The 16,736-nt window shown below is 37.1% G+C and overlaps 1 protein-coding gene across 3 annotated transcripts in view; it reads right to left on the minus strand.

The window, feature by feature from the left end:
- Positions 1-6,169: 6,169 nt before the first annotated feature.
- LOC149418127 (saccharopine dehydrogenase-like oxidoreductase) overlaps positions 6,170-16,736 on the minus strand; it is a 31,684-nt gene continuing 21,117 nt past the window's right edge. For all 3 annotated transcript variants that reach the window (XM_089639659.1, XM_089639662.1, XM_089639660.1), the window contains exons 3-8: positions 16,343-16,530; positions 15,158-15,287; positions 14,334-14,529; positions 12,393-12,792; positions 11,841-11,935; positions 6,170-9,244 (exon numbers count right to left, since the gene is read on the minus strand). In XM_089639659.1, the coding sequence (XP_089495785.1) occupies positions 9,136-9,244; positions 11,841-11,935; positions 12,393-12,792; positions 14,334-14,529; positions 15,158-15,287; positions 16,343-16,530 (1,118 nt within the window). In that variant the 3' untranslated portion in view covers positions 6,170-9,135. The remainder of the gene's footprint in view (positions 9,245-11,840; positions 11,936-12,392; positions 12,793-14,333; positions 14,530-15,157; positions 15,288-16,342; positions 16,531-16,736) is intronic.

The raw sequence follows: 16,736 nt of genomic DNA on the forward strand, positions 1-16,736 counted from the left end.
GACATCACATCACTGGCCCAAGGACTTCATAATTTCCCTCAAACACGTTAAGTTTTTAAGCTCAATTCAATTTAATTCAGTTTTTTCATTTTTAAAAACATTACAAATTTTTTAATTTTAATGCTTTATAATACACTGTTTTTAATATGGTGACCATCAAAATGACACTTCCACACACCTACAAAAAGTGATATAAAGTCATGAAAAGTGATGAAACAAAAACTAGGTTAAATATGTTACATAGGTAACTATTTAACCTAGTTTTTGTTTCATGGCTTTTAATGATTCTATATCACTTTTTAAATGTGTTTTCAATTGTCATTTTGATGAAATATCATGGAAACTTTTAACAAAACTGTTCAACCAGTCTAATGTAATTGTTCTCTAATGTTTTGTTAAAAAGATGAAATTGTTTTAACATTGCAGGTAGCACGGCAGATGCCCCCGGGGATGCCGGACATGGACAAGATGCCCTCGCCCCCAGGAATGGGACGCCGCCGACGGGACGCAAGGGGTGGGGGCTCCATCCCTACTAGAAAGGGTTGACACGTGTGTTCCGTGTGAATAAGCAAGCTCTCCCATCCCACCACCCACCACCCACCCACAACACACACTCATCACATCATCACGGCGCTACATCCCAGGGCGGGATTTGCACTGGCTGCGGTCCCTCGCTATTCTCCTCCAATCCTTCTTCCTTGCAATCCTGCTCCAACTAATCCCGATCATGCTCAATCATCCTCTAAGTCCTTTCCACTGGGGCAACATGGGGAAACATTTCAAAAATGTTACTAAAAAAGATAAGAAAGGTATTTCGTTTATACATAATAAAATAAACAAATCCGGTTTTTTAGCTCGTGACGTCAGCATATAAAAATGGCCGGTCTACGATGATATAATTTTTATTATGTAGCAACACTGAACTTTATTGAACGTTTTTTAAGAAAAAACCGATTTCAAGTATTTCAAAAATGATTGTAATTGGTCTGACAATTCGCCGAGAATACACCTGACAACTTCATTTCTCGATACACCGAAAAACCTTTCTCCCGTGGTAGAAGTATTTTTGCACTACAAACTATTTAATATCTTTTGTAATTATTTCCCAAACCGCCGCACTTTTATGTTCGGATTATGGAAATTTCTGTTTATTTCAACATTTACTGGAAGAAACAATTGTTAACATGCACAAACTAGGTTATTAGTATCTTAGTTTGGGTTAATTAGTAATTTGTGCGTATTTAGATTGAAACGGAACTTTTGCAAGTGTCATTCCTTACAAAAATATTCCAAAATGGCGGCAAAGACAAAGTGTAATTTTAAATTAATCAATTTGCCTAGTGCGGCAGTTAGGGAAATATTTACCATTGAGGGAACTTTAATCGACACGTCAATATTTTAGCCCCAGCTTTGTTGGAGTCTGCGGAAACAGTACTCCTAAAGTGTGCGAATACAGCGATAAACTTTTGATTTTACTTTCCATAACTATAGACAATCGCGATTTAGTGTAACTATTAGCAGGGCCGGCCCCGAGCCAAAAGGCGACTGGCGCTAGTAAAAACCTCAAGGGCGTTCTGTTAGGTGTTATCAGGCAAAAAAACGAGCCACCTAAAAGCCCACGTGCGAAATTCCCCGGATTACTTTCGTATGAAACTGAATTCAAAAGGGCTCTATAGAACAATTGACCGAACGATCTATGTCAAATGTCAATCGCACGGTGAAACAGTCATTCTACTGCATCAATGGCGCTCATCTATAGCATCTAAGGGTTCAATCAAAATACGTATCATTTTGATTGACCCGCTTCCCATTCGTCAATGGGAAGTATCAATTATCAATTGCATCAATGACGTTACTATTGACAATTGATATTGCAAAATTATTTACTTGCCGGATTTCATCATCCCATCATTTCATTCCAGCTTTCTACTAAAATTTGTGGTTTTCATTTTTATTATAACATTTTAATCAAATATACTTCTAACAGAAATTTAAAGTTCTTCAAAGAATATCAATTTTAACATTGCCAATCTGCGCCATTTGTTTTTTAACATTTGAAAGGTGCCCATTACACGCCGATTCTAGTCCTCTACAGTTTTGTCATCAACATGTAATCAGCTACCAAGTGTGACAACACGACACTTGCGCTTTTCTAGTGATACCTTTTCAACAAATTTCAAAAAAACTAAATGGCTCTGATTGGCCATTTGATTACAATGTTACATTTAAATATCTGTGAAACATCCTAACCTAACAGTATTATTTGTTTTTTTTATGTTTATTCAAATGTAAGTATATATGCAAAAAAAAAAACATAATTCTAGTAGTAATGAATACATTTTTATTAGTCGCTGTACCTGTAACATTTATTTCCATCGCAAATTCTAACAATGAAAGCTTGTAGGTAACCATACTATATCATTTGCACTAAGGAAAGGTTGTTTCACAGCATTTGAACAATTCGTCAAATTTCAAAGTTAATTTCCAAGTTCTGTTATCATACCAGTTCTGTAAAGCAACTGGCCCATAATGACATAATAACAGAATTTGATGAATTGTTCAAATGCTGTGACATCACTTGTCCTTACAAATATTGGGCTATCACAATCAACATTATTCAGCCACCACAAGTTTGGCAGAGGTGAAATCAGGAAGAGCAGTTTATGCAACATTAAAAAATGTTTAACATTTCAATCTAATGTACCCAGATATCATAATGTCTGACATTGGCAATTCCTTTATTCACCACGGGCAATTTATTGATGCACTGCATTCTGATGGGCTTGATAGAAAAACATATCAATAATCAACCAATTGAATATGCATCAAAATAAATATGAACTACCTAATATGTTTTTTTAAATTTTTATTTCAGAATAAAACCGAACGAGTCAGGAAGGGATGATTCAAAGCTATCTTTACCGAAATATGGTTCAAATTTCACCGAGCACTTTTATATAGCTTAGAATTCCACACGTAATTATTACATAGCAGATGACAAAACAACTCTTTTGTTTCTCTTTATAAATTAATAAATAAATTGTTTCGGTTCATTTATTTGATGAATTTTTTGGTTTTATTTACTAGAGCTGGTGTGTATTTTTCATGAGCCATTTATTTATTTTATTGAAGAAGATAATACTAATAAATCTAAACAAAACTTGAAACAGAAAGATAAAAAGATAACCAGGAATTGAACCCAGGATCTCTTGTCTTTCCGGGACTGGCGTTTAAACCACTCGATTATTGGGACATATCTAGCGTCATATTTCAATTTCTAATTTCAAATTCAGAATTAACAATATCATCTTGCAACTAATTTTTCCCACATTTTTATAATGATAATTCATCACATCTTTAAAAATTTATATAAAGTCATGGAAAGTGATGAAACAAAAACTTTATTAACTGGGTTAAGTAGGTTAGGTTAGGTTAGGTTTAAAAAAAAATTCATCGTTTCTAATGACTTTATATCACTTTTTAAAAGTGTGTTAAATTGTCACTGTGTTGAGTTATCATGGAACGATTTTTGGCATCTACCTTTTTAAATGGAAACAAAGTTTCTAATGAAATTGGTTTGTAACCTGGATAGTGTCTGGGATAAATATATCCATTTTTATTTAATGTTATATTACATTATGGGTATAACCTTTAAAATAAGTTAAAAAGAAACAGTTGTTCCTATTTATTTATTTATTCAAATAATAGTATAATACAATAAAACCACTCCCAGAGTAGAAAGCAAAAAGATAGCAAATCACTTTTTGCAATGACATTGTCATAAGTTCTTGTTGGTATTTTTACATACAGGAAAATAACATTTGAAAACTTAAAAAGCAGTAGGAAAATTGTTATTGAAATATAACATATAAAATCACACACAATTTGCTACAGATAAATATGGCATATCATGAAAGATTACAAATTGTTTTTTTCTCAGTCAATCTCCAATATCAAATCTTTTTATTTACTGATCTACTGAACACATAAAAAAAAAATTACAAAACATTATTTTTCATATCGCTTTAGTAATCATCGATTTAATCTCGTTGCTTCATTCTTATTCAAAATTGTGAACAGTCTTATTGAGTCATCATAATGACTAATGGAAAGGATTCTATTTCTTTGTTCTGAACAGTACACCAGATCGAACGATTTATTTAACTATCCTGCAGCCAAGTGGGGGAATAGGTAGTACCCAAAATTACTATCCTCTATATATTAACTTAAATACGTGACATATCATTTAAGTATTTTACGTATTTCTGCGCAAATACATAAGAGGAGTGGAGAGGAGAGACAAAGGCCTCTTCCCTATTGGGACCTATTTAGGGAACCAAGGAGGAGTGGAGAGAAGCGACGAGACCCTCTTCCCTCATGGGGCCTTCAGGAAACCGAGGGGGAGTGGACTATTCCGCCATGGGGCCTTCGGGGAACCAAGGAGAAGTGGAGAGAAGCGACGAGACCCTCTTCCCTCATGGGGCCTTCAGGGAACCAAGGGGGAGTGGACTCTTCCGCCATGGGGCCTTCAGGGAACCAAAGAAGAGTAGAATCCTCCGTTGTGGGGCCTTTAGGGAACCAAGGAGGAGTGGAGAAGAGAGACGAAGTCCTCTTCCATCGTGGGGCCTTTGGACCAAGGAGGAGTGGAGAAGAGAGATGAGGCTCTCTTCCCTTTTGGGGCATTCAGGGAACCAAGGGGTTTGGAGAGGAGAAATGAGACCTGGGAATACACATTGTGGAACCAGAAGAATAGCCACATATCCAATAACAACCCTGGTGAACTTTATAAAAGGGACCGGGTGACTGTTAAAGGAATTAGGTAAAATGAGAGATAGCACAATGGGCATATGGCCTAAGTGCTCACGGGAACTACGTGTAAACTGTCTCCGCTCTCTCGAAAAGAAAAAAAAAAGTTATCATTAATAATCGACTTAATAATTGGAATTTCTATTGTTTAAAAGCCCATAAGACAGAAGAATGCATGGGGTCATCGGAAGACCCACTTGGTTACAGACGTTTTGTTTGGCATCTTGGCCTGTCGAGAGTTAATATACCACATTGTCAATTGAAAATTTGCAAAATTATTCATTAGTAGGGCGTACCTTCAAAGCACACAATACCTTAAGGGATGTGGACATTTTCATTTGTACCTTGAATGAATTTATCATATTATGAAGCGAAAATTGTACTCTTTTTTGTATTTTAATTATATCTATTGTTTATTTTGTTTTGTGATGTATGTAATTACTAGCACAGAACCATGAAAAAAAAGGAATACTATAATTGTCGTAGGATTGTGAAGTTCAAAGTGTTTGGAACACCCATTCACAGATTTGCTGACAGCACGTCTCTTAGTTTTCCCCCTTCATTTAATTCCTTCCTTAACCTTCCACTGCCCAACCCGAGATACCGTAGGTTCACAAGTTGAACACAGTACAAAGATAAGAGCTTTAGTGAGGTGCAGCAAATTTTGGATCAAACCGCTGTTGAATTCTTAAGCTGCCAGTACACCAACGTTAGGCCAACGTGTTGGGCCAATATTGGCCATTTGTTCAAGATGGATGGACACTATCGCAGCCACAGCAATTTATTTGTTATTACCTATTTATTTATTTTTTAATAATGTGTATTACAAATTTGAGATCCTTGCCTAAAATGACTCTTGAAATCTTCATTTAACAGCACCATACCTGTTGTGATGCTATGCTGAATCAGAACATCCATTCTGCCATGTGGAATATAGAGCAATGATATCGACCCTTGACCGGTTAAGTACCAATCACTTCCATGGGCGGACCAATCATATTATGTAAATTTAACCTGTGGAACACAGGACCCTTTTTGAGGGCAATCAATAATGGAATCAAAAATTAAATCTAAAATAAGTGTTTCAAGTGCAAGCGATTCTGTTAAAAAAATGTATGCACTTTCTCATGGCATACAGGTTATAAAAAAATCCCAGCTAGGGTGAAATTCCAATGCCAGCAGCGCATGAACGATTTATCGGCAGGAAAAAATTCTTGTCACTGGTGCACCAACGGTTTTCCAGAGGTTAATGGTAACAAAATCTCCTGGCAGCGAATGAGTTAATGTGCACCAAAGAGAGTGACGAAGAGTATAATTTATGTATTTACAGTATATGAAAGAAAAGACAAAAATTTAATTTGTTAATTTAGGTGTATTTTAAGCATACTTGTACATAACATGAAATACATAGTACATATAAAGGACAAAAGAGAAATATACCTTTCACCTGGTGTGTGCCGAGTACTACAATATTAAAACTACCTTCCCTCGAAACATCATCCCTAAAACCACAAAGGGTATTTCACAACCTCTGTGTAAATAATTGTTGAATATAGTAAATTTAATCATAGAATTAACGTGGCAGCAAAAACAGATCTTTGCTTGACGGGTATCATATCGATTATTCCTCGACGATTTATGTTAATCGACAGTTTACTCAGAGGTGGTGAAATACCTCACATTGGGTCATACAGATAATTGATTTCAACTACTCAAAATACTATTAAAGGCACTACTGGGTTTTACTTAAATATTATTATTCAGTTAGTATTGTCGACTAAGGAATAACACTGGAGGAAAAATATAATGCAGTCACAAGCAAAAAGACTGCTGGAAATGTTCAATATTCACATTCATACTGTATAATAAATTGATAAATATGAATGGTCTCATATATCTGAATGTGACTATTGAAAATTTACAGCTGGCTTTTTGCTTATAACGGCAATATACGCCCATTTTGTTTCCCACGGGCATTTAGCAAATATAATTAATTAGAAATGAAAACATTGAAACAGATCTGCATTTTCGATTTATAGCAGATCTTTAATTTAATCTAGGAATTTGTAATACATACTCCATACATGAATTTGTTCACTAGTGTGGAAGGTCGTGAAGTGAATATATTTATTATGTATCACCACCGAAGAGAAAAAACTGATAGAAGTGTGTTGTGGGCGTGACTGGTGTTTTTGAAGGTCAAATTTTCTTTACTTCGGGTGAAATAAGTAATAATAATTCTTTCTTGAACATTGTAACAGATTTTATCGACTCTTTTGGGTCTAAGAGTGAAAGGTCTTATATGCAAAAAAAAGCGCTCTTTAAATGTAAAAAATTGCTTTCAATCTAAAAAAGCTCATATATATAATTCAATCTCAATCCATAAAGCAATAGGTTATATAGAACATACTTTATGATCTATGCGTTCATAAATGGCACTAATTTAATTATTTTATGTAGTAGAAAAAACACTTTTCAAAAGTTATTTCAATATTAACGTGAATTGTTTGTTTGCCATGTACATATTGAATATGAATATGAATGAATGATTTTGTCAGTTTAAAAACTCAATTCCTCCAAAAAGGCGTACAAACACAATATTATATCAGTGATTCAATCCATTATTGTATTTGTATGCCTCTCTTGAAAGAATTGAGTTTTTAAATTGACAAAACCATTTATTCATATTCATATTCACATTACGTACGTAACATGCGCAAACAAACAATTATTCATCTTAATATTTTGAAGCATAGCTTCCAAACGTGTCTTTTCCTAAAATAATTAAATTAGCGCCATCTACGATATATTTTCCATTTACCCTTAAACTCGCATACATAGCATAAAATAAAAATTAAAAATAGATAACCGACACAAAAATTAAGCAAAAATGTATAACATGAAGACTAGTAAAGTTAATTCATAGATATTATAATTAAATATTTGGTGTAAAAAAATAATAAACAGACCCTTTAAATTTAGGTACAAATTGACAAACTTTTCTTTGCTGGCAGACTAAGGAATGACGATACAAAATATTTTTTGATCCATATATGTATATTGTTAAATCTACAATATCTGTCATAGTGACTGACTGCATGGAGAAGTTTTTATATGTAAACAATCAGTCGCTTTACGGTTCGTTTTTTGTTAGGGTAGGCATACATTAACCGCAAGCCACTGTAAACATCATTACTTTCAGCAAAACCAATCATCATATATTATTATATATACAGTGAATTCTCCATCGATTGTTCCCCGCATATGTCATTTATTTCTTTCAGTCCCGAATTAATTTCATACTCGCAAAAATAGATCGCATCGATCGTTCTTCTATGTATCGTTTTACCGCATTCACCATTTAAAGCAGGCAGTTTTTGTTCTAAATATTTTGCTTGATCAATTGTTTTTCAAATATGAACATATAAAACCATTTTCTGAACAAAATACTTGGTTTCAATTAACGGTACTCATAAACAATGAGCGAAACATTAAAAAATGTTGACATTAGTCATTAGTTCTCGTTATGTCGTTGCGGCGTCAAACACGGCGTAATGCGCACATGCAATCTTTTTACTATACGGAAAATCTTCACAAACTAGAAAGACACAGGGTCGCAAGAGGGGATTTCCGTTTTGTTTTGCGTCAACAGTGAAGGAACTGACATACGTGACCCCTCACACATTGGCAAATCGCTGAAGCCATGTAGGTGTTTTAAGATATGAAAACTTTACCCGTGAAATATTACGCAAACAAAAAGGCGTAGATGACTATGAACATTTTAAATTTGCTTTTAAGGAACCTTAACGCAGCAACGGGCATAAATTAAATAATTTATTATTTGTAGATAACTGTGCAGCTCACACAAGTGACATTTTTCTATATTCCTGCAACCATTGTTTTCTCGCATTCATCGATTTTTTTTCCAATAGGTCCCTTCAAGAACGATAGATAGAGGTTTCACTGTACAAATGTCTTAAAAATATTGTTCTGAACTCTTTTTTGTTTATTTGAGTATTATAATAATATTCATGTTGAAGATATATTGGTGTGTTCAGAGCTCTTTGAGATAAATGGAATATTATATCGTCTATGTAAAGTTCAATACTGCAATACCATCATAGGTTTTTTTGGCGCTTCCAGTACTCGGTTAAAGTCCAGTTAAAGTACAGAGAATGAACCATCCCCAGTACGCAAGAGAGCATATACATATATCCCTAAATAGTTTTTGTCCCTCCTGGAAATTTTTACTTGTTGTTCTTCCGGTGTATTGGATTTACACTGACGATATTATACATATTAAAAATATTTGAAGGTGTGTTTAGTTTATTAGTTGATATCGGCCGTCTTGACAACCTCAAAAGTGAAGTTGTTTTTGTCCAGGTTTTGAATGAGGGATGTTTTGGCGAATGCTGCACCTGGAGGCAAGACTCCTCCACTGGAATGAAAAAAACATTGTTTTTATTTTAGTCATACTTTTAGATAAAATATTGCCACAATTTCAGGAGAAAAAAATTGTTCTTTTTTCAGAATCCCAGCAGTTCAGAGAGAATGCCATGTTTATTCTACCGGTATTCAATGGTTAGTGCTCAGAAGGAATAATGTCATCGGTCCCTTCGCCACGACACACGCCAAAAGTGTGCCCAACAGTCCTACACATTTGGCACTTTCTGCACGAGAACAGCTAGATTTTACAACACGTTCTTTTTACAAAACCCACTAGCGAAGATCGATACTTTTAAACATAGAAAAAATTACAGAAGTAGATTGATGCACCGCCACCATATTGACGTAGACCATAGATGTATAAATTGTGTGAACGGACGTCTCGTTCTTATGACACAGAAATGGAGATGGTTAATCTGATATGGACTGTTATGGTTTCCAAGCTGGAACCGCAATGGCAGCCTAAATTAGGTATCTACCATCTCTATTTCTGTCGCTAGAATGAGATTCTAGACACTCAGTCTGAAAAATGTATACATCTATGGTTGCTCATCACACCCATCACAGGTGCTGACTGAGCTGGGAGCTCGTAGATCAAATGATTGAATCCTTTATTTTAAAGTGACCAGATTAAACATTGATCTTCCGGAAACTCAACAACAGGGGCCTATATACGCAAGGGTATGCGGATGACATTGCAACCATAATAAGGTGTTGGGATGCAGACACAACCCGAGGCCTTATACAGTCAACACTGGCAACAGTGGAAGAATGGTGTGAAGAAACAGGACTGTCAGTCAACCCAGACAAGACAGAACTAGTAATCTTTACACGTAAAAGGAAACTAGAAGGATGGAGCAATCCAACCTTCTATGGAAAGGAATTAGAACCCTCTGACACGGTTAAGTACCTCGGAGTCATCATAGATGCCAAACTGAGCTGGAAAAACCAGGTGGAAACTGTAGGCAGTAAGGCCTGTGCTCTAATGTGGGCAACTAGGCGAATCTGCGGCAGAACGTGGGGTCTGAAACCTAAAATGATGCAATGGCTTTACACAGCCGTTGTAAAACCAAGGATCATGCACGCAGCCCTGGTCTGGTGGAGGAGAACAACACTGAAAACAGTGATGGTCACACTCAATCACATACAGGGACTTGCATGCAGAAGCATCACAGGAGCCATGAGAACCACTCCAATACTAGCCATGGGAGTGCTGCTGAACCTACCCCCACTAAACATAGAAATAGAGGGGGCGGCGATGGCGGCAGCCTACAGGTTACATTGCAATGGCTAATGGAGAGGAGAGTTGCCCAGAAACAGTCACACGGAGATAGGGATAAGACTGAGGGTAATTAGTCCGACGGCTGGGATGAAGCAGGACGGCAAACAAGCCGAATACTTCTTCGGACAGCTGTTGAAAGTGACGTGCCCCACAAGGGAGGAATGGGACACGGTCCCAGGTCCAAACTCCAAACAGGAACTAATCTGGTTCACAGACGGGTCCAAGATGGAGGAAGGAACAGGGGCCGGGGTCTGTCTACCGGGATCTAAGAGGGAACTCAGTATACCTCTAGGAATGCACTGCACTGTGTTTCAAGCTGAGATGAAAGCCATCTTAGCCTGCGCACAGGAGAATATGAATATCGGGTACAGAAATAAGAACATAAATATATGTTCGGATAGCCAGGCGGCCTTAATGGCACTGGAAAGTAACCGATGCGACTCCAGACTGGTGATGGAATGCAGGACTATCCTTATAGAACTGGCGACCATCAATAAAGTAACCCTGCTCTGGGTACCAGGACATAAAGGTATTGAGGGCAACAAGCGGGTTGACGAACTAGCAAGGAAAGGGGCGAAAGCACCACTTGCGGGATCCGAGCCGGCCGTAGGAGTAGCAGCTTGCCACACCAAACTACATATCAAGAGGTGGGTCAAATCCCAACACTGGAAGGAATGGAAGAAGGCACCCGGAATGAGGCAATCTAAAGTACTCATAAACGGACCGGACCCTAACCGAACCAAGCAACTACTCGATATGGACAGAAACTCACTGAGGGAACTGGTAGGACTATTAACGGGACACTGCCATCTCAGGAGACACATGCAACTGTTGGGAGTGGAAAACACCAACATCTGTAGGAAATGTGAAGAGGAGGAAGAGACTCCAATTCAGCTATGGTGCCAATGTCCCGCTCTGCTGGGAATAAGGCTCAGATACCTGGGAAGACACAGTGTGGAACCAGAAGACATCGCCACATATCCAATGACAGCCCTGGTGAACTTCATAAAAGGGACCGGGTTACTGGCAAGGGAATGAGGTAAAATGGGAGATAGTACAATAGGCCTATGGTCTAAGTGCATGCGGGGAACGTAAGTAAACCGCCTGCGACTTTAAAAAAAAAAAAAAAAACATTGATCTTCGTGATTGGGTCAAAATGATTGGATCCCAGACTACTACAAATACACTACATCCACAAATATGACTTGTGCCTGGAGGGAAACCATAAAAATCCCCAGTAAAGAAATCAATTATTATTAGATTAATTAAACTATAATATTTATAAAACACTGCATGTAATACTTACGCTCCTGGCATCTTGTTGGCCTCCTTCAGGATGGTGATACCGGCGAACAGAAGTGCGGTGCAGGTGGCTCCATACCCTGGATTATAACCAGTGACCTAGAACAAATTATTTCATGTATCCATATCGTTCAAACGGATCTGACCGTTTTCAGAGACCAGATCAGAAGAGTAGGTACTTCCTGAACTATCTCTTAACCATCTCTTTCAGCATCACATTATACTCCGAATTGGGGATGCCGTCGTCTCACTGGATCCAGGCAATTTTGGATTCATGTACGGTAATCACATATTACAAAAATATAATTACAGTACTCTATCAGAAATTCGTCGCTCGATTATCCAGCGGATTATAGTAAAATCCGCCATTATTTTTACTAGTTGAAAGCACAAAATAAAGCATATAAAAACTTGGTAATTTTACGAAAGATTGATAGCGGTGTTTGTTTAATTTTGAGCATATTTTGTATGTATGCACTATAATCCGCAGCTATCAATATTTAAGGGACACTTGCCGAGTTTTTGGGATGGTGAATTAGTGAGAAGAGTACTGTACCTTGACTTGAATGCTCTTGTTGGGCTTCTTTCCGTCTGTGTCCTTCACCGTTTCGTCCCACCCCTCTCCGTAGATGTTCAGCCAGAACTTGGTGTTCTTCATGGCGATCTCTGGAGGTCCCTCGTGCGACACAGCTCCGAATGTAAAGATCTTCGGGTGGTTCAACAAGAGCTTCCTTCCGAAGGAGAAGTAGGACAGGATGCCGATGACGATGGATACCAGGGACAGGAAGATCAGCGGAAGGATAGAGGGGAAGCCGAAGTAGGCCTTCATCTGCGCGGGCCGCTTCTGGTCCTTGTTTTCGTAGAAAAAGCGCTGGGAACGGTAAACAACGGAGGGGTCAGCTCCCGGGAAGGGAAGGTACCAGCCATTGTCAATTTCGCTCTTGTGGACAATACCTCTGTAAAAATATATAAATGAGATTATTAACCGTTAGAATGCTACGCGTTGCAAAAGCGCTGCGATCGTTTGTTTCGAAAATTGCGGCGCAGTTTCAGTGTGTTTTTGGTGCTCCGCGGGAGTGGACGTACGCTAACCTCGCGCGTAATTTGTAACGAGAGTGCATTCTTATACATTTAAAAATAACTTTTTGCATTTTTTTATTTAAAAAAAATAACCATGTCACGTGCTATTATTTCAAACTATTATTTATTATTTGAATACGAAAAGGTGAAACCAAGCATAATTGATGAATACAACCAATACATGGGAGGTGTGGACGAATCTGACAAAATTTTGTGTGTGTATTTGGAAGAGCGAAGAACCCTAAAATATTGTTATTACAAATATATAAAATAAGTTATTGTTATGTTGTTCAACTCTTATATTTTGTATGTTTCCAACACTACCGAGAAAAAAATGACCCGGCTCCAATTCACATCGAAAATTATTGAGGATCAATTCACATCGAAAAGGAGTGGACGTAACTTACGCCAGTGCGCGGTGTGTAGCAACAGAGGGAGTGGGATAAAGCCATCCTGCCTTATTTGTGTTCGCTGTAGGAAAGGCCTACACGCTATTTGTGCGGCAAACTATAATTGTGGAGCTATTTTTTTTAGATTTTTTATTTTCAAAAAGAAATAAAATGCAATAACATTGATATTTTATGTTTATTTTTAATTAACATATCAATAAACATTTTTCTTAATAATGCAAAAAGAATTAATGAAATTGATATGTATTTATTTGTCTAAATTAGAGTGTTTTATTTGACACCATTATTTTTTCCTCTAAATTAATCAATATGTGTATAGCAATTTAGATTTATTTTTGCAAAAATTGATTAGCACTAAAGCGGTTAAGTTTCGAGAAAACCACAATGATGAAGTATTTCTTTCATATTTCAGAAGAAAACAATCACTTTGTAGTTTTGGATTATTCATTCAAATGACAATACATAGTCATTAACTTAACCTTTACAATGCAATTTATCCCATCATGCGTCAAATTTTGATACAATGTATATGTTTTAGTGTTTCAAACTTTATGGATCACATATGTGACATGGAAGGTCCCCAATGGATCACATATGCGACATCCGCATACCTGGAAGGTCCCCAGTGGATAGTGTTGTGGTACTAATTTAATATTTCCCGCCAATGGCAACACTGGCTCGCGGAGTAATCTGTCGATCACCACAATTACCGTTGATCATGACGAAGCCAAAAGTATTCCAGTTTTTGCTTTCGTCACTACCAGTTACACTATCTCTTTGCCACCGTCTCCCTCATAAAAAGCATATTGTATTTTGTAAAAATTGTTCTCACAAATAAAATAGAAATCATTGTGTAACTATTTGAGTTTTAATCAACATCTCCCCATATCTACTGAACACGGATTTACGGATTGGAAAGCACCGTAAATCACAGGGACCTGATGGTAAACTACAGAGATCCCACATTGGTAACAAGCCTTTCTACAGTGTCAAATAACAGAACTTACTTGGAAGCCAGCCTGGGGCTGAAACTAGGTAACTTCTCAGTGTACAGTTTCTTCCTAAGAGGTCCCAGTTCGGATCTGGAGGCGATCCCGTACACCAGAGACTCCCAAGTTCCGTAGTGGATGACTGCGTCGCCAAAGCTCCTGAACTTGGGGGGGATCTCAGTGCGGATGTAGCACTCCACGGAGTTTATTTGACCTGAAAAGGTGGTATTGAATCAGACGCCCAAAATTACAAGCTGTGCCCTTTCAAATATCAAATTGATAAAAACAACAGCACACTTTGTAGTTATCACGGAACTGAAAATGGCAGCATTTTGTAGTTTGATCTTTAAAAATATTTTTTTCACCTGCAGTGCTTTTCTGTAGGTGATTACAAATTGAGTGGGCCACGACGGATAAGTATAAACGGGCCAGGGGAAAAAAGTTTGGGAAACAATAGCTTGCATCATTCTAAACGATATTTTGTTTCTGAATGGTTTTTCAACCACTAGTCTAATTTAATAGTCTCACCAGCTCTGGAGAAGTATAAACGGGCCGGGAGAAAAGTTTGTGAAACACTGGCATGCATCTTTCTAAGCAATATTTTATTTCTGAAAGGTTTTTCAACCACTAGTTTAATATAATAGTCCCATCAGCTCCGGAGAAGTATAAATGGGCCACGGGAAAAAAAATTGTGAAACACTGGCATATATCATTCAAAGAAATATTTTGTTTCTGAAGGGTTTCTCAATGACTAGTCTAACATAATGGTCCCACCAGCTCCAAATTGAAACTATGCAATAATTATAATAAATGTGTGCAGAGTAAAAATGTAGGTACTGTACCTTTAAATTGCTGCTGAAGGTACACAACTCCCATGTCGGCGGGGATACTGTCAAATCCACAGGCACTTACAACATAGACTCCAGCCTTCTGGGCGGCTTCGTTATAATCCAGTTGCATCCTCTCCATGTACTATTCAAACAGTCATTGAGCTTTCGTTAATGACAAATATGTAAACATATTTTCAAATAAAAACATAACAAATGGATCAGTTACATAATACAATTATTAAAACTATATTTATAAAGGGGTGTTTGCTCTACACTGATGATTAAACATCGGATTAATATTTTTTTTCACCATCTTTCTAACAACTTATCCATAGGATAACATGTATTTTCGATTTTATTTATTTATAAAGTACGAGTTTACTATTCAGTACTCGAACCTATGAATAGGGGGCTTTATATGGTATAAGTTAGCCAAGTTTTCTACCTATTGCGAGCATTTAATTCTTTATTTATTAATTTACATTATCTTACAGATAAGCTATAAATAGGATGGTGAAATCCGCCTATAACTGCCGGAAATGATAAATGCGCCGTTCTGGTACATGTCACCTTAGCATTTTATCGTTTCCAGCATCGATATGCTTTTGGCCTTTTTCGGTTGTTAGTGCATATTTGAGCATTTTCATCATTAATACACATTATTTATGGTCAATATTTACTGTCTTCTCTGAGAAAACAGGTTATTTTTGGAACAGGTAATTAACGGAAATTTTGAAAAATAGAGATTTGTAGTTGAGACAACTGTTTGAATTTCGCAGGCCAATGGAGATTCATAAAGAATGCAAGGCAATGTGAGCGTAAAGAATAAGATTACGGGTGGGACACTATAATGTTAATGGTAATAAGATGATTTGGGCATGTAGAGCGGATGAATGAAGAAAGGAGTGTAAGGAGAATACATGAAACAAAACCAACTGAAGCAAGTGCCCACAGTACAGTGCCCTTGACGTTTTGACTTTTACATAAAAACGGCGCAATACTAATCATCCAAATAATATTATTAAGTACTTGAGTCAAGCCATGACAAAAGTCAGAATAACAGAAGAGTACGATGAGACGATGTATGAATGTGAATGAAGCAAAGGAGTGTGTGCCAAGACAAATTTGTGTGGCAGTCCATCCTCTGCCTTCCCTTGCGGAGATACAGCATGATGTTGGTTAGCTATCATAACTCACGGCTGGTTCTCCGCTGACATCCACATGGTGCGTCTTGGTCTCGATGCACGCCTTCACCAAAGGCTCCCCGTAGAAGCGATAGGGTCCACAGCAGTTCACCAGCACCTTGGCCTGACGGGTCATGTTAGTCAGGGACTCGGCATCACTGACGTCTGCGATGAAAGTCTTTATCTTTGATAAGTCATCCCCTGAAAAACGAAATACAAATAGTTTTGTGAAGTTAAACAATAAATTATTATAGGCCTGTCACATTAAACTTCATATTAAAGAGGAAGTTAAATCTCATACAAATATCCATACAATTTGAAAAAATCTTGCGTAACCCCTGTTTACAGGTGAAAAAAATGTAATAAGGAATAATTATTCTTGAATGAAATACTAGTACATATTGAAT

Source organism: Hesperophylax consimilis, chromosome 14, assembly GCF_061612785.1.
Source record: "Hesperophylax consimilis isolate HC1 chromosome 14, BYU_Hcon_1.0, whole genome shotgun sequence".
Taxonomy (NCBI): Eukaryota; Metazoa; Arthropoda; class Insecta; order Trichoptera; family Limnephilidae; genus Hesperophylax; species Hesperophylax consimilis.